Source organism: Lampetra fluviatilis, chromosome 50 (genome assembly GCF_964198595.1).
Source record: "Lampetra fluviatilis chromosome 50, kcLamFluv1.1, whole genome shotgun sequence".
NCBI lineage: Eukaryota > Metazoa > Chordata > Hyperoartia > Petromyzontiformes > Petromyzontidae > Lampetra > Lampetra fluviatilis.
The window spans coordinates 3,760,990-3,786,220 of NC_136324.1; the positions used below are offsets into that span (position 1 = coordinate 3,760,990).

Below are 25,231 nucleotides of genomic sequence, written 5' to 3' on the forward strand. Positions count from 1 at the left end.
GTTTAGATATTTGGCAAAGAGACGCCCACATTGTTTTGAACAAAAAAAAATCTAATCTTGGTTTGTGTTGCTGATATAAGCATAATTCCACCGTGTTTCCACGTAAATATGAAAGTATGTTTAAGTCTGTCAGACTATCGGCTATCCAAGCAAAAATATTACAAAGTGCTGATTGTTTAAGCAAGCAAAATGTGGACCTGTTTCGCCCGTCTGGGTCCCATCAGCAGAGCGAAGCAGCTCATGAGACAAAATGCTGCCATATTCACCAAGGCGTCATCGATCAAATCCACGGTGCCCCGGTGCAACGGGAGAAGCAATACGGCACACAAAGTCATCGCGCACACGCATTACCCTCGCAGCATTGCTGCAGAGTGGCTAAATAAATATTGCAGGGTTTGATGGTCGCATTCCTCTATTGCCTTTAACAAAGGTGACACGAGTGCTGATTATGTATGCCGATGACGGAACCTCTGAATACACAGATATAATAATAATTATTATAAATACACAGATGGGATCAGCAGGCTCAGCACTGAGTCACGGATCCCATCTGTAATCTCAACCAGTCACCACGGGGCAGCCATTCGCATCAACAAAGCCCCCTCCCTCCCTGCCTCCTCCCATCACCAACATCCACCGCGTGACTGTGACCCTGCGTAAGAGATCTGTCAGCTGCAAGCAACCTCCATTCACTCGCTCTGAAAAAAGAAGCCAATAGCTCAGTGGGTTTTACCTGGTAAAATTTAAAATAGTGGTTTTTTTGTGCGTGTGATTTTCCCCATACTTTGCACTCCTACCATGTTGCTTTTTTATTTGTTTGTCGTTGTAACTTTCTGACCCACCTGCTCCTATCCTGGACATCTGTGCGAAAGAGCTTCATAGCTCATCGGTTTCCTCCTCCAGTATCAATAAAGATTCTAACTCCGAGGAGGAAACAACTAAGAAAACCCCACGCAGAACGGGAGGGATAACTTCCAAACTCCACACAGAAGGGGGGCTTCCGGGTTGGCAATCGAACCCAGGCCCCCCATTATTCTTGCCCGCAATACATTTAACCGGCGCGCACGTGGAACCCTTATCGGAAGAAGGGAGCGACGACCAAGACCCCGACGGGTCACCAAAACGTTGTCTAGCGAAAGGACGCGGCAGCGGCAGCTGTGGCAGGCTAATCTTTTACGCCAGCGGAGAAAAGCCCCGTAGAGGCTTAACAAAAGAAACACCGTTTTTATCAAGCGGGAGGAGAAGAGGCGACACTCTATCAATTTCCCCACAATTGCCCGGTTTCATTTCCCTTTCTTACTCTTCCCCTCTCTATCTCCCCGCCGCGCTCTAATCGCCGCGCCAATTCCCTCGCAGTAGAACCCTCGCGACCACACGCCACTGACACCCCCCACCACGCCCCCCCCCACTCCACCGCCCCCCCCCCCGTGGCATGATCCTATTGATCGTGGCGTTGGGGCATGGGAGGAGGTGGGAGGGTGGGGGGCTCCAATTTCCCCCCCCTCCACGCCACCCCGACCGTCTCGATTTAGGGTGACGTCGATCGGTCGTTCGCGCCGTCACAACAGTTGGGTCAAGGTCACCGCTGCTGCCGCTGGAAATTCCACGTTCCCATGGCGGGGTTTGGACGTCCGTGAAACAAGAGCTTCGTAGGCTTGTTGGATTCTTCCCGTCTAAATAAAATATTCGGATTCTGCTTGTACGCGCCGTGAGATATGAGCTACAGCAGGAACAACGTGGACGAATTTCACTGTGTCTACACCCGCCGACCTATGTTCAATTCCCACCCCTGATCAACAGCAGTTGACCAGCGTGAAAGAGACAGTAGCAGCAGGAGGCTTTAGAGGAAATTGTTTGATCTCATGGAACAAGATTCAATGAGTACATCACAGACGAACAACACAAAGCAATAAATACATGTATTATGAATGTATACCGCCACCAGCAACCCCTAGATACAAAGACAAAGATCTCCCGTGCAGCCTTCAACAGACTGTAAGAGCAAGTGCTGTTGGCGAGCACCTATGAAGGCCGGCACGGCGCACAAGGGGGTGGCCGGCACCACGCCCGGCCGCCTTTCTCTTCCTAGTGGCGACATGTACATACTGCACCAATTACTCATTTGAGGCTGAGTCGACCTAGGGGAGGCCCAGGACCGGTTCATATAATGTTCAATGTTGTCGACCATGAGCGGGAATCGAACTCGGGTTGCCGTGTTTGCAACGCAGTGCACTAACCGCTACCGCTCCCCATTCCAGCACCACCACCCCATCAACACCACCCCATCAACACCACCACTGTCAGCGATACCACCACCACCACCAACACCACCACCGTCAGCAACACCACTACCGCTGCTGGCAGAGTGACGCTGATGACCCCAGGAGGCCGTAGCTCAGGGATAACTGAGGCTGTCGAGGCAGCGGGTGAGCTAGGGCTCATCATGATTTACGAGGAGCCTTCGTCGGCCGCGCTCCAAGGCCGGCCCGGCGCTGCGAGGGAGCGCGTCACTCAGCGCGAGAGAGAGGGGCCACTCCATCGCTGTCCGCCAATCAACGGTCAGTGCGAGGGTGCCCGTAACTCACCGCGAGAGAGAGGGGCCACTCCGTCGCTGTCCGCCAATCAACGGTCAGTGCGAGGGAGCGCGTCACTCAGCGCGAGAGAGAGCGGCCGCTCCGTCGCTGTCCGCCGATCCCACGTGCGTCTCCGTGCCCGTCTTCTCTTGTCTCCCTGTGGCTATCTCCGTACGTCTCTATGTCTCTCTGTGCGTCTCTGTGTCTGCGCCGATCGATGTCCGTCTCTCTTTGTGTCCGTGTCTCTGTGTCCATCTCTACGCGTGCGTCTCGGTGTCTGCGAGTCGGTGTCTAACTCCAAGCGTGGGTCTTTGTCTATGTGCCTCCCAACGTCTGTGTGTCTGTGTATGGGGAGCAGTAGTGGTTAGCGTGCTACACTCTCTGAACCTGGCGACACGGGTTCGATTCCTGCTCATGGCCAACACCAGTGACGATTATCTGAACCAATCCTTGACCTCGCCTAGGTCAACTCAGCCGCAGATTAGTACCTGGGGTGGTTTGTAAACATCAGCACTCGGAAGACAAAGGTGGCCGGGCGTGGTGCTGGCCACATCATCCCCCCCGTGCTCTGTGATGGCCTAAATAGATGCTCACTAACAGCACTTACCCCAACACTCTAAATGGCTACACGGGACATCTTTGTTTTTATGGGTACTGTAGGTCGGGAATAATCTATTTTTAACCAGGTAGGGCCACGTCTCTTATTCAAGGGGGAACTGGGTACCAAAAGCAAATTTAAGATATAACAAAAACAAATACACAAGATTATTCTATAAATAATGTAGGTGTGTATCAAAGCCCTATGCATGTATGTGTGTGTATGTACCATCTATAATGTATGTGTGTTTGATTGTACAGATTGCATAATGCATGTGTGTACATAGCACTTTGCAGAATGTACGTGTGTGTGTACGTGTGTGTGGGTACTAACGCAAAGATAGATGGATACAGTTTGTGCGTACGTAATAGCAATGACAAAATTATGTTTTTGGTCAATCCACTGCTGGATGAAGGCTTCCCCATAAACTATAAAAAAAATTGTTTTTTATTTTACCAGGTAAGGCTCACTGAGCTACAGTATATAGCTCTTATTCAGAAGCGACCTGGCCACAAATGATAGCTCAAGGAAGTAGCTCATCATCATGTGGACATTTATAGCAGCCAAATACTTTGAATGCATGTTATTTATAAATGTGGAGGGGAAAAACCGGATGACCTGGATAAAAATCTGTGCAAACCACTGAGAGAGAGACACGCAAACTCCAAATATACAGCAGGCATCAGGGTCGGGATCGAACCCACGACCTCCTGTATACCAGGCGAGGTAGTTGGCATCTCGCCACTGCGGCAACGTGGCAGTCACGTGGGTTATTTCACCATACTTCACCACGCCGCTCGGCACATGTTATTGTTAAAGTTGGGGAGTCATGACCCCGTTCAGACATCACTGGCCACTGATGAGAGTCGTGGCCTCAGAATCGAACTCGGGTGGCCAGGCGACCGGTTCCATGGGCGGCACGGTGGCAGTGCAGCGGTAAAGTTCACGCCTCGTGGCAACAAGGGCCTGGGTTCGATTCCTGACTCGGGTGCCCTTCTGAGTGGAGTTTGTATGCTCTCCCCCTGCTCTGCATGGGTTTTTCTTCCGCGTTCTCTGGTCTCCACAGAATGTAACCGGTTAGAGACCAAAACATCCCAGGAGTTGAAAAATTACTCTGCAAATCACTCAATTTGGATCACACATAGTAGGAGCAGCAGCAGCAGCTGCATCGCCACCCCTACTGCAAAAAACTTGGGAGGACCTTCCTGAAAAAAAGAGTCTTGAGACTCGGTGTGGCTTTCCGGGTTAAGCAAACGGAAAAAAATAAAAATAAAATCACAATAATAGTTTGTAAAAATCATAGGTTTCGACGTGTCTGAGTAGCATCAGCAAGGTGCAGCCAGATGTGTGTGCACGTGTGTGTGTGCGTGCGTGGGGAGCGTTAGTGAAGAGAGTTCGATTTCCTTTCACGGTCACCACCAGTGACGATTATCTGAATCGGTCATGGGACTTCCCAAGTTCGACTCCGTCTCAAATGAGTACCTGGTGGGATGTGTAAACATTGCCACTAGGGAGACAAATGCAGCTGGGCGTGGTGCTGGCCACCCAACCCCATCGTGCACCGTGCCGGCCTTCATAGGTGCTCGCTAACAGCACTTGCCTCAACAGTCTGTGAAGGCTACACGGTGGGGTTTGTTATTTGTGCGTGTTCGCGCTACTCACCAGGCCCTCGCAAGGGTTGATGTGCGTCAGGTGCACGACCTCCAGGTGGGCCGACTGTGACATGAGGGGGTCAGAGGTCACGGTGCCCATGTGCTCGCAGGTGACGAGCAGCGTCTTGCACTGCGCCGGGGGGGGGGGGGGTGGAGAGAGCGTCCGCACACACACACACAGAGTTGGCGTCGAGGGGGCGGAAACAAGTAATAATGACTGGCACATCGCTAAACGCTTGGGCGCATGACAATTTAATTCGTTTGGCCGTGTCGGGTGGTGCAGGGCTTCTTACACGACATCTGACCAGATCGTTACGTGGGCCAACCCCAACGAAGAGAGAACATTACGAATTCAGCGTACATTTTTTTGCGAATGAAATTTGCCGATGACATGATACCCATCAACTTTTTCTCCTTCACACTTTCATTCCAACTCCACTCCCCTCACCGCCACGTTTTTTTTTGCGATCCTGCAATTGAAAATTCGTTTTGACGAAGAGAGCAAATATGTGGATAGTGCGTTGGTGAAGAACACCACCCTCTTATATTGTATGTTTCCTTTCAAGTCAACCATGTTAGTGACGCACTGCTCGACGCTTATTTGTGCACCCACGGCCAAAACACACAACTAACTGCTTCACTGCCACAGCCTGCTCGACTAGGACAGGGGGCTCGGCAACTAAAACAACAAGGGGAGAAATTATTTTGCAAATTTAGTTAAAAAAAACAAAAATCACTCAATATTTCAAAAGCCGCAATGCAATCATAAACAACGTCGTGAAGCAGCGGTCCTTACTGAGCCGCACGTAGCTCTGGAGCCACGGGGTTACCGCCCCTGTCCCATGGTAAACTGGACTTCCACGGTAAACTGGACTTCCACGGTGAACTGGACTTCCATGGTGAACTGGACTTCCACAGTGAACTGGACTTCCACGGTGAACTGGACTTCCACGGTGAACTGGACTCCCATGGTGAACTGGACTTCCATGGTGAACTGGACTTCCACGGTGAACTGAACTCCCATGGTGAACTGGACTTCCACGGTGAACTGGACTTCCATGGTGAACTGGACTTCCACGGTGAACTGGACTTCCATGCTCAGGGATAACAAGAGCAGCCATTTTTTTCGAATTTCAAGAGCTACACTGCAGCCCTTAGAGAGCTAGAGAGCTCCAGAGTCGCAGGTTGCTGAAGCCTGGACTATGAAAATTGCTACATCAAGCTCACGGACCGCGACAACTAACACTGCATGGGTTGTCGTCAACGAGACTCAACTTTTGAGCTGCAGTTGCTTAAAAATGTCAAATAGTGACCGGGCCTCGACCATCAATTCGCTACTCGTGAAGCCGTTTTTCGAAGACCTGGATTCGAACCCGCCCACCGGTGAACCGTGGCTCAGCGTGCCCCTCGACCGTCTGACCCTAACCCGGGGCCGCCCTCCGTGTTCAGTGTGACGCAAGCTTACATGAAACGAGGCCGCAGCGCGTGTGTGGCGGGGGTACGGGCGTGTTGCAGCTCACTCCACCAGATGTGAGGACGCCGAATTTAACGAGCCGACTAAATTATCGCCGGCTCTGCCCGCGTGGGGCTCCGGTTCATCGCGTTAACAACGTCCCTCATCACGATGGGGGTGCCGCGCGCTTGTCGTACGGTGATGAGCAACGGACGGAGCGAATGCAAGATGTGAGCGCACCCCTTTGGCGCAAATTGTAAACGAACCGTTCGTTACGCATGCTCGCAAATTGCCGAGACTTAACACGCACGCTTTTTGCAGCTAACGGTTACCAACCACAATAGATTTTTAGGATCGGAATACCGACGTCTCCCTTGGCTGCTGTCGCTCTCCTTCGTCCCCTCGGGAGCCGGGACGCGTTCCACACCACCCAGACCCTGCGCCGGCTTTTCCCGGCGGGTCAGCGCGACGTCTCTCTCTCGACGTTCTCCAAATCACGTGTCCCTCTCCCTGCCTCTCGATGCCATCTCCTGGTCACGATCTTTCGTCGGCGCCGCGCAATCTCCTTCGCCGGGGCCACTCCCCAAGGGGCCATCGCGGGGCCATCGAGGGGCCGTTGGCCAGCTAAGAGCCGCGACGACGTCACGAGCGCTAAGTCCGTTTTAAGCCCCGGCCCCCCCCCCACCCCGAAAGTAGAAACTTTCGTCGCCCGTTGTTTAGTTGTCCCCCGTCTGAGTGCGCACGATCGATGAACGCTTCGAAGTTTTAATCCCCGTAGAGCCGGAGACGGAGGGCGCCTTCGTTTGTTGGAGGAAGGGAGCGGCGGCGTTGGGCGGGAGCCGTAGCGGTTAAATCACGAGACGAGACAGACGGCGTACGTGGTGGGGGGTGGAGGGGGGGGGGGCGGCGAGAAAAGATCCCGCGCGGTATAAACATGGCACGACGCAGTAAATATCGCGCCGCGTGACGGAACGAGCGGCCGCGGGGCCGAGCCCGCGGCGATTGCCGCAAAAATAATTAAATGCCGCGTCGGCGCGAAGCAGAAATCTTCAACGGCATAAACCAAAAGCGCCGCGGCGTATTTAACACCGGTGGCACGGCGAGCAGTCCCGCCGGGTGCTAGGCAGTCCACAGGTCGCCGGATCGACTCCCTCTCCCGGTGCTGCAGGTAGTTGAAGCAATGGGGGCAAGTTTCTTAAATCCCCCCCACTTCCAACCCCCCTCTGCACGCCCAAATGCACCCCCGCCACCCCCCCTGCCGAACCACCGTCGCCTCTGTCCACCCAGCGGTGTAGATGGACGCGGCACCGTGCGTCGATCGACGGGTCACGTGCAGTGGGGGCAAAGTGTGGGCAACACCGACCGCAAGACCTACTGGCCCTAGCGGAGGCCCTTCTGCCAGCAGTGGCGAGAGGGAGACAATTGCAGGGCTGCGCCTTCGCCTTTAACTAATCGCGGGCACGCACGAGCGGGCGCCCGTAATTGGCGCGGCGTGCGTGCGTTGGCGCGGCGCGTGCGTTAACGGGTGAGCAATTGCTGGATGAGAGGGGGTGATTGGGCGGAGGGGGTGATGGGGGCGGATGGGGGGCAGGGGGAGGGGGAATGCGCTACTCTCATTAGCACGGCGCGATTGTTACGTGAGAAGTGGCCGTCCAGAGAGGGTGGCTTCGCAATCAAAACGTCGCCAGTTCACATCGACGAGATGTTAACTACCTCGCCTGGTACGCAGGAGGTTGTGGGTTCCATCCCAACCCTGACGCCTGCTGTATATTCGGAGTTTGCATGTCTCTCTCCCCGTGGTCACGTGGATTTTTCTCCGGGTCCTTCGGTTTTTCGCTGCACATTTAGAATCAACGTGTGTGCTTAGAGTATTTGGCTGCTGTTATAAATGTCCATGTGACAAGCCACTTTGTTGAGCTACATAATAGCTCAGTGGGCCTTACCTGGTGAAATAAAAATAGTGTAGTTTAGTTTTTAGTTCACATTCAGATGGGTGGTTGTCTCAGCCCATCATCGCTCCACGGCCATTAAAACGAGTACCGCTCATTGGGGGAATTCAACAGCGACTGTCCTACGGAGAGAACTCACTTCCTGCCAAAGGAACGTGGAATTTCCACCCATGGGCTAAACATGAGATGAGCACCGATACCTCTAAGCTCATGCTGAGCTGCAGGAAATCACGCTGACAAGTAAACTCTGATATGTAATGGCAGCTAAATTCCATACATTTTTTTTTATTTTAACAGTTAAGGCCCACTGAGCTACATAGCTATCTTTCAGAAGCGACCTGGCCACAAATGATAGGCTAACTCAAATACACAAATTCTGGACCGGGTGTGGTCGATCAATTGCCCCGAGTAGATATGAGACGGCTTAGACGAGCGATGTTATAAAAATGAAAAAAAAAGATAAAGGCACAGCCCTGAAATTCCCTGCTCTCTCCACTTCTGGCGGAAGCGCCTCCACTCGAGGGAGCTCTGCAAAGCCCCTCCAGGGAGGCATTTGGCCTCCTCTTCCACGGCCGCAAGGCATCTCGGAATATGTGCCGATACCCCAGACGTGTTGGAAGACGTGGGACTACCCCACACTTCACCCCGCCACCCACGGCCTATCCATTGGCTCACTGTGGTGTACAGGATTACATAGATAGGTGGTGGCAGCGGTGACGGTGGTGGGTGGGGTGGGGGAGGGTAGACGAGGGAGGGGTTAAGAAAGCAGCCCCATTGTTTCATCTGCCGCAGGCCGGGACGATGGAATGGAGCCGGTGAACCTCCGGACCACACGAGTCGGGCGTGTCGCTCCACCGCACCGCCGCGGCACGTCGCGTCGTCGCGCTCACGTGCCGGACTCCGGCCGGCGCCGGGAGAGAGGGAGCGAGAGCGGAAAGAGGAGGAACTGGAACTCACCACTTGCAGGATCTGTGCCTCGGTGTCCAACAGAGGGGACGACTCCTGAAACAACAAAGCGGGCAGAGAGAGATTTCGATTTAAAGCTTTCGTGACTGCAGGGATTCATCTTCTTGGTTCTTTCGGTAAAGTCACGTAGAAGGGAAGTAATAAAATAATAAAAATAAAACATAACATAATAAAACATAACATAATAAAACATAACATAATAAAATGAAAATAAAAACCCAGCTTAAATATACGCTCCAAGCTTGGTGGTGTTTCATTCTTCACCTGAGGACGGCTGCTTGCGTTGTGGCCGAAACGTCGTATTATTTTATTACTTCCCTTCTACGTGACTTTACCGAAAGAACCAAGAAGACAGAGAGAGATTGATGAGCCCCACGATCGAAGACACACCACCGAGTCCATGTAAAAAAATATTAAACTATTGATTTTAATTTTTAATTTCAGCAGGTAAGGGCCCCCTTAGCTACGTCGATTTTTTTGTTGCAGAACCAACCTGGCGGCTCATCACTTGGAAATCTATAGCAGCCAAATACTCTAAAACGCACGTTGATTCTAAATGTGGAAGACCCGGAGGAAAAATCCTCACGACCACGGGGAGAATAGGCAAACTTTAAATATGCAGGCGTCAGGATCGAGATCGAACCCAGGACCTCCTGTACACCAGGCGAGGTAGTTAACATCTCGCCCACCGCGGGACCCCATATGCCATTGGTTTCACCGAGTCTGACGTCTCGAAAGCCAGAAAATCACGAGTAATATGGTCCCGTACTAACCGTAGTTTAATGCCACATGTAGTATAATACTAACTGTGATATATACCTAACTGTGGTATAATACTACATAAAATACTACATGTAATACCACATGTAGTAAAATACTAGCCGTAGTATAATACTACATGTAGTATAATACCACATGTTGCATAATACTAACTGTAGTATAATACCACACGTAGCATAATACTAACTGTGGTATAATACTACATATGATACTACATGTAGTAAAATACTAACTGTAGTATAATACCACATGTAGTATAATACCACATGTAGTATAATACCACATGTAGTATAATACCACACGCCGTCCGCTTCACAGCGAACATTAAAGATCCGGGTGACCTCAGAATAACGAGGAGCGACCCATTGCCGATTGGTGCGGAAACTCGGCAGGACACGTTGCACACAAAGACAAAGATTCCCCCCCCCCCCCGCCGTATAGCCCTCAACATACTGTTGGGGCAAGTGCTGTTAACGTGCATCTATGAAATCACAGCACGGCACAGCACGGCACGGCACGGCACAGCACGCCTTCGTTTCATCGGTCGACTCGGCCTCAAATGAGTACCCGGTGCGGTGTGCGAACGTTGCCGCTCGGGAGACAAAGGCGGTCGGGCACGGTGCTGTCCGCACCCACCCCCGCCTCCTCGTGTGCCGTGCCAGCCTCACAGGTGCTGCTACAGCACTTGCCCCAACAGTCTGTTGGAAGGCTACACGGGGGATCGTCACCATTGCGCGTGCGGGTGTACGTGCGTCACCGCCGCCGCCGACCGACGTAACACATTCGGGACGTGCACCGCCCTTCACCATCTCACTCCACTTATCACATCGAGCGCGGCCAAGACAAAACAGGCACGCACGCAAGCCCATTACATGCCAGCCGCCACGCTGAATGACAACTCCGCTCGTCATCAGCTTTGGCCTATCCGCTGCTGAATGAAGGCCTCTCCCTCCACCCCCCTCCCTCCCTCCATCCGCCGCCCCAAGCCACCAGCACCACACCTCCCATGATGCCGTGCGATGGAACGATCCATCCCGGCTGAAGCGCACACGTGGCCCAGCGGGATGTCGGGAGGTCAAATCCATCATCACCATATAAATGTGGATTTTCCCACAACTGGCTCAGGGCTGTGGAAAGGATACGAGCACTGCCTCTCTCCGCTCGTTTGAGAGTGAAATCGCTTTGACTTCGTGATTAACCAGGGCGGCCGCTGGGCTAGAACCGCGAACCTTTGCAACGGGCGGCAAACGCGCTACCCGCTCGGCCGAGCACGCGTGCACACACACAAAGACAAAGATTCCCCCACACATAACATTCAACAGATGGTTGGGGCCAGTGCTGATCGCGAGCACCGAATGATAGCCGGCATGGCACGCGAGAGACATTGGATGGGCAACACCGCGCCCGGCCGCCTTTGTCTCCCCAGCGGTGATGTTTACATACCGCAACCAGGTACTCATTTCATGCCGAGTCGACCTAGGGGAGACACACGCACGCACGCGTACGCTGCGAAACGCGGGGGAGAAAAAAAACGCCTTTTAATCTTGGAATCCCACGATGCAGCGGAGGAGGCATCGGGGATGCGAAAAATTCAGATCAAAGCGCCGCATGAGGAGTGCCGGGCGGAGAGGCAGACGTGGGCTGGCGGGCAACATGCTGCGGGACATACGGAGCTGGGGGGTGGTGGTTTTGAGGACGGCGAAGGCTCACGCTGCGATGCGCCAATCTCAAGCACGTCCACGCACGTCGTGTCAATTAAACGGCTCTCGCGTGCCCCCCATCCACCCCCCTGTAAACGAGGCCACGTTACCATCCCGCCCCCCCCCCCCATTACTCCAATACCTCCACCACTGGCTCCCAATCCAATTCCAAATCAACTATTTATTTATGTATTGTGAGACGATTTCGATTTAAAGCTTTCGTGACTGCAGGGATTCATCTTCTTGGTTCTTTCGGTAAAGTCACAAATAATAAAAATGAAAACGTAATAAAATAATTCTCACGACGTTTCGGCCACAACGCAAGCAGCCGTCCTCAGGTGGAGAGCAGGTCTATCGAGAAGACAGAGTCTGAATGGTTCTTCTCGACAGACCTGCTCTCCACCTTGCGTTGTCGCCGAAACGTCGTGAGAATAATTTTATTATGTTTTATTTTTATTATTTTATTATTTCCATTCTACGTGACTTTACCGAAAGAACCAAGAAGATGTCGTGAGACGTTTTTAAGGTCTCAGCCAGCAACAAACGCCGGCCCAGAGTCGGTCCCCACAGCCCCCCCCCCCCCACCATCCGCCACCCACACACCGCGGTCGTTAATCTGGACGGCAATTATCGCAGAACGCAGGACGGGCACGCACGCACGCATGCGCGCAAAGACAAAGGACCCCCCCCCCCCCTCTCTCCGCAAGGTGTTGGGGGGGGGCGAGTGCTGTTGGCGAGCACCTGTGTGGAGGCTCTGTTGGGGCCGATACGGTGCGAGTACGTCATCGGAAGGGTGAGTAGCAATAATAGGTGCTCGCTAACAGTGACAACATTTCACCGACGCCGTCTTGATGAGCTCCACCAGAGGGCGGGGTCAGGACACGAGGGGAGGGGAAAAAGGTCAAATGACCCACACCAACAAAACACCCCCCCCCCCCCCCCCGAGTCTGAAATGTATTTCAAACAACAAAACGTCACAATCACCGACACGCTCAGCCACGTGCCCCCCCCGCACTCCCCGCCCCCCAGGGTAGTCGGGTCACAATGGCAGATTTGGTGACAGTAGCCGGAAGCGTGAGGTCGCATTTCACTTTGCCCTGCCGCCGCCGCCGCCCCGGTAATGTCCCTCGAGCAAGCGCGGCGCTCAATCACCGGGCCGCCAAGCGGCAGTGTAATGCGCTGCCCCTGTCACGCGCAACAACAAAAAAACAACGCGCGCGCACACACACACACACGCGGACACACACACGCACACAGGCACACGGAAACACACAGAGATACACAGAAACACGGACACATGGGCACACGGACACACACAGACATACGGACACACATAGACACACGGACACACATAGACATGGACACACATAGACACACGGAAAAAGATTGCTCCGTATAGCCTTAACAGACTGTTGGGGCAAGTGCTGTTAGCGAGCACCTATGAAGGCCGGCATGGCACACGAGGGGATGGGTGGCCACCACCACGCCCGACCGCCTTTGTCTCTCCAGTGGCGATGTTTACACACCGCACCAGGTACTCATTTGAGGCCGAGTCGGCCTAGGGCAGGGCCCTGGACCAGTTCCAATCATCGTCACTGATGTTGGTGGCCGTGAGCCGGATTCGAACTCGGGCCGCCGGGTTCATAGTGTAGGGGTCTTACGGAGGAAATATGTGTCGAGCTGATATGTATGGGATCCAACGGGAAACTAGCACAGTGGGCGGGGCTACGTCAGTGCACGGGCAGGTGCCCTCTACGACGTCCGCGCTTCGGACGTTACGATCCCCCGGGGCCCCACCCCTCAGGGAGGGGGATGTATAAAAGGGGAATGTATCGGGGGGCTAGGGAGAGTTGGGTTAGCTAAGAAGAGAAGACGGAAGACGTCCGAGATAGAGCCCTGGTCTCCCCCTGCTACGCCGTCCTTGTCAGGACCGCGCAGGCTCGAGCCAGTGGCGTGGTGCCAGAGCCAGAGCCAGTGTTGGTCTGGACTCTGAGTACCGGGCCCGACTGACCAGTGTCGGGCCAAGATAGCCTCCCCTAGTCCACGAGAGGAGGACTCTGAGGCAGGCTAGGGTTAGCTAGGAGGTGTGTCCTCAGAAAGACGGGTGAGGGGGCCGATACCCCCTCAAGTGTGTATGTCACGACGGTTGTTGTAATAAACCTCAGTGTGCCTCAACCCCGGGTGTCGACCTGTATTCGACGGCACTACATCTGGCGTCAGAAGTAAACAACAACGAACATGGACACGCGCCGAACAGCTCGGGCCGGGGTGCAGGAGGCGGAGGACACCGCGGGAAGTGCGGTACCAGAGACGGCTGATGGGGCCAACGAGCAGCCGGGACCGAATGCGTCCTTACCGGGGCATCGGGAGGAACGGGAGTTGCTGTCCGACGGGCTGCGGCTGGCGCACGCGAGGTTGGCGGAGCTGCTATACGCTGCTGCCGCCACACTCGAGACCATCACTCGGCTGGGGGCTGCTGGACCACCGCGAGACGAGGACAGCCGACGGCCGTTGCACCTTCCCGCCATTTCTACCGACGGCACTTTTGAAAGTCCCGCCATCGCCGCAGCAGCTGGTACTACAATAGTATGACGGCGCTAACCACAACACTACCGCTCCCCAATGACAAAGCTCTCCAATAAAGCCTCAACAGCTTATCGCGGCAAGTGCTGTTAGCGAGCAACACCTATGAAGGCCGGCAGGGCACACACGAGCACACACGCACGCACCGCGACAAAGCCAAGCGGATGCTTCACCGCAATATTTTGGAAACTGGAATCGGCTCGGCAGAGCGAGAGATTCTCCCGATGAACACAAACGTACCCAAAAAGTCTCCCGCTGCCTTCCAGCGAGGCTCCCTCCCTCACTCCCGCGAACGAGCAAAACCCGCACCTGATGCTCCGACGGGCGGCAATATAATCAAACCGAACCGGGCGGCAGTGCCGAATTATCCTCGTACCAAAAGTACCGACATATGCTACGGGCCCCGCACTTTCAAGGGTACCGCGCTAAATGCTTTCAAGCTATCAATTCCCATTCAGTGATTCCACACTGTAGTACTATACCGCCTTCAACTTTTACGAACGACTGGGTGTTCAAGGTTGGCGATTTGTCGTATTATCTGGCTGTATAGCAAATGAAAAAAAAAAACAATTACTTTAATGTGCAAGTAAAAAAGTTTGTGTTTTAAGATTTAGGTGTTTTTTTTTATACAGGGCCCCTTCATAACATATGCTACAGGCCCCGCACTAGCTTAATCCGGCACTGCGCCAAGCTGCCGTGCAACGCGTATGAACAACAAACAACGCGGGCCAGAACTTGGTGAATTACCGCTGGCAGGGCCATCCAGCGCCTTCCACCTAAAGCGGCGAGTGCTGCATCTGACACCGTCACGTCAGAGCGCAAGCGGCCCTGCAAAGCGCAGGGCCCCCGGGGCGGTCGCTCCTGGTTCGCCGTGCCCCCTAGGGGACGGGCATCTGGGGAGACAAAGACGGCCGGGTTCGATGTCGAGGGCCACCGCGCATTAACGCGTGGCGACATCTCGAGTGTGACAACTGGACGTCCGTCGGGCGAGGAGGTGAGAGCCACCCACGCTTTACCCCGTCGCACACGCGACCAGCTGCCGCTCGACTAGCCGTGGCCGACCCGTTGACTGGACATCTGTGAAAAAAAGAGCTTCATGGCTCATGGGATTCCTCCAGGAAAAATAAAGAGTCTAAATTGCGATGCTGATCCATGCCGCTGCCGGGTGGATGGAGGAAATGTCCCGGCCCTGCAGTCAGAACATCGCTCTCTCTCTGTCTAGCGCCACGCTCGCCTCTGTCGATGGATTTATTCCGGAGGTCTCGGGTAAATCCGCATTCCGAGCGCTCCCTCATTCCCTCGCTCGCTCAATCGCTCCATCCTCCCTCACAACATCACTCCATTGTTCATTCGCTCCATCGCTCCATAACTCAATCGCTGCATCACTCATTTGCTCCATCGCTGCATCACTCATTTGCTCCATCGCTGCATCACTCATTTGCTCCATCGCTGCATCACTCATTTGCTCCATCGCTGCATCACTCATTTGCTCCATTGCTCACTCACTCGCTCCATCGCTCGCTCACTCACACGCTCCATCGCTCCATCACTCATTCGCTCCATCACTCATTCGCTCCATCGCTCGCTCACTCGCTCCATGGCTCACTCATTCACTCGCTCGCTCACTCACACGCTCCATGGCTCACTCATTCACTCGCTCGCTCACTCACACGCTCCATGGCTCACTCAGTCACTCACTCGCTCACTCACACGCTCCATGGCTCACTCATTCACTCGCTCGCTCACTCACACGCTCCATGGCTCACTCATTCACTCGCTCGCTCACTCACACGCTCCATGGCTCACTCACATGCTCCATCGCTCGCTCACTCGCTCCATGGCTCACTCATTCACTCGCTCCATGGCTCACTCATTCACTCGCTCCATGGCTCACTCATTCACTCGCTCCATGGCTCACTCATTCACTCGCTCCATGGCTCACTCATTCACTCGCTCGCATGCACAGCGGCCCTGTTAACACTGTAATCCCTCTATATCTCTCTGTCTTTAGCTCGCTCTCTCTCCGTTAGCCATCTGCGCTCAATTAAAAGTTAATGAATAAATTAAATAATGGCTCCATTAGCAAACAAGCTCAACGATCAAAATGTGCCCGCGCTCGAGGTGGTGTACAAATCGTCTGCGAGCGTCTCTTTGGCTTCGGGGTCAGAGCGGATGCGGATGCGGCAGCTGTCACGCGGTGCTGGGGTTGGCTCCCAACATCCGCAAAATCCGCGACAGAGTTGCAACCCCCTTGACCACGTGCAGCGTGCATGCGTCTCAAAGTAGGGCTCTCACGTACACAAAGACAAAGATCCCCCCCCGTATAGCCTTGAACAGACTGTTGGGGCAAGTGCTGTCAGCGAGTTGCGCCTTTGAAGGCCAGAACGGTGCACGAGGGGGAGGTTGGCCAACACCACGCCCGCGCGGCCACCTTTGGCTCCCATAATAGCGACGTTTGCACACCGCACCGGGCACTGTACTCATTTGAGGCTGAGTCGACCTAGGAGAGGCTCAGAGCAAAGCAACTGCAAAAAAAGAACCCCCCCGAGCAGTCGCCCACTGTCATCCCCCTTATTGGAATAAAAACAACCCGCAATAATCTTCTTGGTTTTTTCGGTAAAGTCACGTAGAAGGGAAATAATAAAATAATAAAAATAAACATAATAAAATACAATTCTCACGACGTTTCGGAAAGACATCGTCTGGAGGACGACAGACCTGTTCCGACAGACCTGTTCCGACAGCCCTGTTCTTCACCTGAGGACGGCTGCTTGCGTTGTGGCCGAAACGTCGTGATAATTGTATTTTATTATGTTTTATTTTTATTATTTTATTATTTCCCTTCTACGTGACTTTACCGAAAGAACCAAGAAGATGAATCCCTGCAGTCACGAAAGCTTTAAATCGAAATTTAACCCGCAATAAATTCTACGAAAGACGACGTTCAAAATCAGGACATCCCGTGAACCGATCGGCGCAGGCCAGTCGCCCCCCTTTTGCTCGATAATTCATTTAGCCCGTGAGATTTTCGTTGTTATTTTATTTCCGTGCCCCCATCCCTCCCCACGAAGCGCTGCGCCTCGATGTGCCCTAGAGGGTAAAAGTTCCACCAGTGGTGGAGGATACCAACAAATATAAACATTTTAAAAAGAAACGCCCGCTGGAAGATGCGGTACATCGCAGCGTCAACAAACAAAAGAGGCTATCATCGATCGATCGCAGTGCTTAAATTCTCACTGGATATCTTCCGGATTGCTGTGTTAGAGACTGGAGGTAGCAGGCAGGGGCACGTCGTAATCAGCGGCCGCGAATCATAGAGACGGAGGTATAATGGATGTGGTGAGCCAGATGCAGACAGATTTCTCTGGGCGGCCGTGTGCACTGCGGTGGTCGGCATGTGACGAGTAGCCACCACGACCACAGCTGTAGAGGCATCACACACTGGGTGTGGTATTTATTGGGCGTGGAAATCTGTTTCTGGGTCACAAGCCCTAAATCGATTCCATCATCCCACCAATCGCTTCCATCTACCCCCCCCTCACCCCCTGCCGTCAGCACCGACCCTCCAAATCATTGACACTGATCCACCCACCCCCTCCCCCCCCCATATCGGTGGACGTGGGGGGCCCATCTCTAGGGATTAATGTAAGCCAGCGACCCAGAAAATATTTCTTCACCTGGTAAACACCCCATATCCAGTATGGCTCTCGACTCCCATCATTAGTTCTGCCCACCGGGCGAGCGGGTGGATGGGTAGGTAGATGGGTGAGTGGATGGGCTCGTGGGTGGGTGAGAGGGTGGGTGAGTTGGTTAGTGGGTGGATGGGTGAGCGAGTCGGTGGATGGGTGAGCGAGTGGTTGGATGGGTGAGCGAGTGGGTGGATGGGTGAGCGAGTGGGTGGATGGGTGAGCGAGTGGGTGGATGGGTGAGCGGGTGGGTGGATGGGTGAGTAGATGGGTGAGTGGATGGGTGAACGAGTGGGTGGATGGGCGAGTGAGAAGGTGTGTAGCTAATTCACCGAAATCCTCTCAAAAGTTCATTGGCCACGCGGATAGCTCTTCATTAGGACGTACGAAAAGTACAACGTCGCACCACGGAAGCCGTTTACCGCCGTGACTTGCGCTGCCACGATGCTCGCATCCCTCCGCTCGCAATTCACTCGACCGCTCGGCGCACTCCGCTGCGACCGAATTGCGCCGCGTCTCACGCGCCGTGGCATTTAACAGGGGGTGGGGTGGGGGGGGGAGGGGGCAGCTAATGTCGCCGTGGAGCGGATGTGACAGGGCTAGAAATGAATTCACTTAGCCCCTCGCACAGCGCCGTGCGCTCAAACGCCCGCCGGCCGCTCGCCCTCTCTCCCGCACCGGCTGAGCGCACCCCGCAGCGCGCCGGGTTCAATCTGCCGGAGCGGCGGACGAATTGAAACGGTGCGAGTTTTTTTCCAATCGCACCACCCTGGCTACTCCACCCCACCACCCCACCCCCGTTGCCATCCACTCGGCAATACAAATGGGTGCTCTGAAGCTAGTCGAGTGGGAGTACCCACACTTCACCCCACCACAAAACGCGACTTGCCGCTCGGAGGCAAACTGTGGCGATTGATTCCGACGCTGGGGGTGGACAGAGGCAACAGCGGTGTGGTGGGGGGGGTGGCGGGTGGCGGATTATAAAACTCGTGACGGGAGATGGGAGTCGAACCGGCGACCTCTGGGTAACCGCGGCCGTTCATGGCACCGGGGGGCAGGTCAGCACGCGGTGGGGGTAAAGTGTGGGCCAAATATAACCTCGCCCGGGACGTCAGGGTCATCGTGAAAACAAGAGGGAACGGAATCCCCTCTTTGCAGTATGCTCCCGTCAGCACGGCGGCAACATCCCTATGCTTGTACTGTACACGCACATGCGTGTACCGTACTGTACATGTATTTTTCTGCAAGCCGGCGCAAGATGTATTGAGCGCAGTGAGCCCGGGGTGGTGCGAGGGCGTGAACGCGCTCGGCACAGCTGTCTCTGTCGGTCTCGCTCCAGCGTCAACGGCGGAGAGCGAGGGAGCTCACCGCACCACTTCCTCGCACACTCACAGAGCTCACGGCACCGCACCTCTCACTCACACAGGGAGCTCACCGCACCGCACCACTCACTCACAGGCAGGGGGGTTCACTGCACCGCTAACACACGCAGCACAATGCACCACCACCGCAGGGCAGTTTGCCAATCTCCCTGAAATCAGCCATTCCTCCGTGTGTGAGCGGGGCGGTGTGCTCCCTGTGTGCGCGAGGGTGCGGTGCGGTGCCGTGAGCTCCCTGCGTGCGATAATAATTTGAATAATAATAACCTAACGCTGTGGCCTTACAAAGAAAACGCGTGTGTACATATATTGATATACGAGATGGCCCTGTTCTGTGTGGCCGTGGAAGAAGGCCCATTGGCTTAATCCAGCAGTGGACATATCTGTGGCTGATTACAATGATTTAAATTCTCTAAATGCAAGACGTTAATAGGGGTGACATCAAGAGATAAAAAGTAACAAAAAATAGTCATTAGATCTTATGAATGTCAGCGTTCAGATTTTTTACCAATTATAAGCACAGACTTGACGACAGCTGTTCCAAACCCACGTCCTCCCATCCCTCCGAGAACATCGCTGTAATTGACATCACTCACTCACTCAGTCACTCAGAACCATCTGTATAAGACGTGTATCATTCGGAATATTCGCACACGGCGGCGCAGTGGTTAGCACGCTCTCGTGACAGACCCGGCTAGTTGCATTCCCAACCAAACCACCAACAACCAAACCACCAACATCCAAACCACCAACATCCAAACCACCAACAACCAAACCACCAACAACCAAACCACCAACAACCAAACCACCAACAACCAAACCACCAACAACCAAACCACCAACAACCAAACCACCAACAACCAAACCACCAACATCCAAACCACCAACAACCAAACCACCAACAACCAAACCACCTTCACCTGCTCCGACCAGCTTGGTGAAGTACGGTCAGATAACCGCCTTGACCGACAGAGGACTGACAAAGGGCTTTGCAAGTAAATGAGGATGTGTGCTGAATAATCTCTATATTCACAATCTCCCATTGAAATACGGGCAGCCCCCCGACTTACGAACGGGTTCCGTTCCCGACAGCCGTTCGCAAGTCGAACGGCTTCGCGAGTCGGAACACAATAATGTACGACCGGTAAGTTGCCCACAAGCTTGCGGTGTGGCGGCGGGGGGTAAAGCGCGGGTACTCTCACCCCTTCCGACAAGAGGGTCTGGCCTCCGATTAGCACGGTTGGCTACGTACTGTGCAAAAGAAGTTCAACATACATTCATACGTACGTACGTGGCCAGCATGGAAGGGAAGAGTTGGCCAAATACGCTCTCACGAGAGGGGGCTCTCTTGTGCGACCCACTGGCTAGGTTAGTGACGACCCTTCTGGTAGCAGCGGCGTTAGCAAGCAAACTGCGGAGCAGCGCCTTTATCTCTGACTTTATTATTATTATTATTTCTGTCTAAAGCGAGAGAGAGAAAACCAACATCTATTACACAGGGGCTGCTGTATACAATTTGACCGAGCATTTCAAATCTGTTCAGCGGTAAGGGGGCGCCGCGTAGTGCTAATTAGCATATCCGGAGATAATTTGACACATCACAAAGCACGGTGGGGTGAGGGGGGGGGGATACCGTGGCTGACTGGCGGAGCGAGATTAGAATTCACGAACGGCACGAAAAAATGGAAAAAAATCATCACTCAAGGGGCCGTCACCGGCCGATGACCTATGTACTCAGCGGTCCAAACGTGCTGCTCGAGCACACGCGGCGTCCTGGATGGACGGATGATGGATGGGTAGATAGGTGGATGGGTGGATGGATGGGAGGATGGATGGGAGGATGGGTGGATGGATGGGTGAATGGGTGGATGGGTGGGTGGATGGATGGGTGGATGGATGGATGGGAGGATGGGTGGGTGGATGGGTGGGTGGATGGGAGGATGGGTGGGTGGATGGATGGGTGAATGGGTGGATGGATGGGTGGATGAATGGGTGGGAGGATGGGTGGGTGGATGGGTGGGTGGATGGATGGGTGGGAGGATGGGTGGGTGGATGGGTGGGTGGATGGGTGGGTGGGTGGATGGATGGGGGAATGGGTGGATGGGTGGGTGGATGGGTGGGTGGATGGATGGATGGGAGGATGGGTGGGTGGATGGATGGGTGAATGGGTGGATGGGTTGATGGGTGGAATGGATTAAAGGATGGATTGATGGATAATTGGATGGATGAATCAATGGATGTAAAAAACATTATGGATCTACAGATTAATGTATGAATGGATGAATGAAGGAATGAATGGATAGGTAGATGTATGGATGAATAGATTGATGTAAAGATCTATTGATGGATCGATGGATGAATGGATGGATGGAGTAAAGGATGGATTGATGGATTAATGAATGTAAGACTGAAGAAAGAAATGGATGGATGAATGGATACATGAATGAATTAATGAATGGATGAATCACACCGGGGCCAAAATCATTTTCGTTAAACTTCCGGCGCTGGGAGGAATAAAGTGCTACTGCTCTTCTCGATTAATCCGCTTAATAAATTGTCGCTCACAGCCTCCAGGAAAGAACAAAAATTATGATATTAAAAAACACAGGAACATTGCTTCGTAATGTAGCACGTCAATAAATTAAACTGCTTCTGATTAATTTGCTCTCTGCTCATATTTTATACGGGAAGGCAGATTAAACAAAATAACACTGTGCTGGAAAGAAGAGAGTATGTGTGTGTGTGTGCGTCTCTACGCGCGGTGTGTGTGTGTGTGTGGAGGCAGTCGCCCTCCAACAACAACGGAGGGTGGAGGAGCGACGCTCACAACAACGAGTGGAGCGCCAGGTGGCTAAAGCACAGCAAGTTGGCACAGTAGGGGGCACAGGTGGTGCATCAGCCACTCATCTCGGTCATCTCGGTCAGTCGACCCGTGGCACCTGGGTCTACCCCGTGACCTCCTGCCAGCGGGCGTTCGACACTTCACGTGGCCTCAAGGTGCACCTAGCCTGGCACAAGCGTCGTGGTGACGTCACCGCCACTTAGTGGCGAATGGCGGTTGTTGTTGTGTGGAGCGGTGACGCAGTGGTTAGCGCGCCGTGTGACGAACCCGTCAACCCGAGTTTGGTTCTCGCCCACGGCCAACACCAGCGACAGGTCCCGGTCCCCCACTAGGTCGACTCGGATTTAAAAATGAATACCTTGGTATGGTGTGTAAAATATCAGCATTGGGGAGACAAAGGCAGCCGGGCGTGGTGCTGGCCACTCACTCGTGTGACTTAATATGTGCCCGCTAACAGTACTTGCGTGAACAGTGGGACTATCCGGGGATCTAACGGCGGTCGCCGGGTTCGGAGCGCAGCACGCTAACCGCTATGTCACCACTCCCCGCTCGCTCTCTCACACACTCCACAGAGCAGGGAGATAAGGGATACACTCCAAAGACAGACTGTTGGGGCAAGTGCTGTTATAGCGAGCCGCTATAAAGGCCGGCACGGCACACGAGGAGGTGGGGGTGGCCAGCACCACGCCTGGCCGTCTCTGTCTACCTAGGGGAGATGTTGAACACATCGCACCGGGTACTCATTTGAGACTGAGTCGACCTAGGGGACAAAGGTGGCCGGGCGTGGTGTTTTGCCACACCACTGAGTGCCGGCCTTGATAGGTGCTCGCTAACAGTACTTGCCACAACAGCCTATTGAAGGCTGTATGGGGGATCTGCGTGCTTGTGCTAATCCTATCTATGCCCCGTCAAGTTTCCGCACCAATCGGCGATGGTCGAGCGTAGTTCTTCCCACAATGACCTAGGATAGGACCTGGAAACTGTTCAGATAATCGTCCTTGGCATCGGCCGTGAGCGGGGAATCAAACTTAAGGGTTAACCGCGACGCTACCGCTCCCCGCGTTCAAAGCCCCTCGCGCGCCGTTGCGAGTGCTACCGCTGTGCCCAGCCTCGCCGGCGCGACCGCACGCAAATTAATTGGAATTCCAGCGCCGTCTCATCGGGCCGGTAGTAAAGCGAAGTCGATGGCGATGGGGCGAGATGCGGAGCGCGAGAGAGGGGCGAGGGAGGGCGGGTGTAACGTGGCGAGACGTTTTCATTGGGAGTTGCGCGTGGCTCTGGAGCACCCGGCGGAGATAAATATTCCCGCTCTCGCGAGCTTGCCAGCGTGAGCGCGGCAGGCGGAGTAAATCAGCGAGGCTGCTTCCGCGATGTTTCCAGTATTTCACGACAAAATTGCTCGGGGGGCGGGGGGGGGGCTCGAAATCAAATGCACGTTGGAAAAAGACTGCCCCGGCTACCTCCCACACGCTCCCCCCCACCTCTCTCTCTCCCTCTCCGAACCCACAACACAAACCCCTCCCCCACCCACCCCACGCCACCCCACCTCTCTCCACCATGCCGGGATATTAATAGTATTTTTTTTACTCTCCTTCCCAAGAACCCCCCCCCCTCTGCGCGTCGTTTAAAAATGGAGGCGACGTAAAACGATCGTCGCCGCCGACGGCGGCCGGCGAATGCGTCGCAGCCACCCGCCCCCCCCCACCCCCCAACTCATGTGCCGTGCTGTTGCCGGCCCTTAATAGGTGCTCACCAACAGAACTCGGGAAAACGTTCCCAACGGGCCACGCCGGTTTTAAGGCCGAGCGGACGGAATGAAAAACCAAACGAACCACACGCGGCGTGCTTCGATTTCCACCGGCGCCACCCCCCACCCACGCCCCAACCCCCCCCCCACCCCCCACCGCTTCCGCGCTGGTTGCCAAAGTTTTGTCGCAGAGGCCAAGGAGATGTTTTTTGTTTGTTAGCCGGGATAACGACACGCTTCAAAACTCTCTGCGAGAAGATGCGGCTTGCAGATATAAATTAGGGGGTAGGGGTGGTGTTGTTGGGGGGGGGGTGTAGTGGTTAGTGCGCTGCACTACGAACCACGTGACCCGCTGACGGTCAACACCAGTGACGATTATCTGAACCGTTCTTGGGCCTCCCCCACGTCGACTCAGATTTTAAAACGTATACTCTGGTATGGTGTGTGAAACATCACCGCTGGGGAGACAAAGGTGTGGTGCTGGCCACCCCTTCGTGTGCTGCGCCGGCCTTCATAGGTGCTTGCTAACAGCACTTGCCCCAACAATCTGTTCAGGCTATACGGGGGATATTTGTCTTTGTTGGTGGGGGGGGGGGCGGTGACCCGGCCATCTCAGTAAGGACGTTTGCTGCCACTCCTTGCAGAGTCTGGCAGTTCGAATCCAGCGTAAACGCCCCGGTAAATACGGCAGGCGGTTCCACGGTCAAACACGCACCGTCTTTCCTCGCCGTGGAAGCTATGGCGATACGGCGGCGTCATTTATTTTATATTCATTTACTTTGGTCGACTTGCTTAACCTTTTTCTCTCTCTTATCGTCGATGCAACTGCACCGACCCCCCCTCCCCTGCCCCGACTGACAAAGAGCTTCGGAGCTTATCGGATTCCTCCTCCTCTTCCAGGATAACGAAAGATTCCGATTCGGATTCATTCGATGAGAGCGGGAGCCGTTTGTCTGCCGGAAAAAATGTGCTCCAACGTGCCAGCGTTTATAGAAAGCATCGCGCCGCAAATTGCTCAGTGGGGATTTACACGCACAGCTACACGCCTGGACTGTGCAATGCTGCACCGAACGATAACGCCTCCGTGGTGAGCTTCGGCGCCGTGAGGATGTGCCGAACGCCAAATTAACGTCGCTTCCATAACGAACCGTCAAATAATCAAAAACGGGCGACGCATAAAATTGTTCAATCGGCACCACTCTGAGAGCCGGGTTGATTCGTGAGCTGCGCCGCGTTGCGCCGTCGAATCGCAAACCCGCGAACCGTTGGAAACCACCCGCGAAACGCGACTTCGCCGGACCGCGAAATCGCAACGCCTCGAGC

The 25,231-nt window shown here is 54.2% G+C and overlaps 1 protein-coding gene across 4 annotated transcripts in view; it reads right to left on the bottom strand.

Annotated features, from left to right (window-relative positions):
* Positions 1-25,231, bottom strand: part of CNKSR2 (connector enhancer of kinase suppressor of Ras 2) — a 191,898-nt gene that overhangs the window by 85,088 nt on the left and 81,579 nt on the right. For all 4 annotated transcript variants that reach the window (XM_078878248.1, XM_078878247.1, XM_078878246.1 and 1 more), the window contains exons 5-6: positions 9,183-9,227; positions 4,834-4,953 (exon numbers count right to left, since the gene is read on the bottom strand). In XM_078878248.1, coding sequence (XP_078734374.1) covers positions 4,834-4,953; positions 9,183-9,227 — 165 coding nt within the window. The remainder of the gene's footprint in view (positions 1-4,833; positions 4,954-9,182; positions 9,228-25,231) is intronic.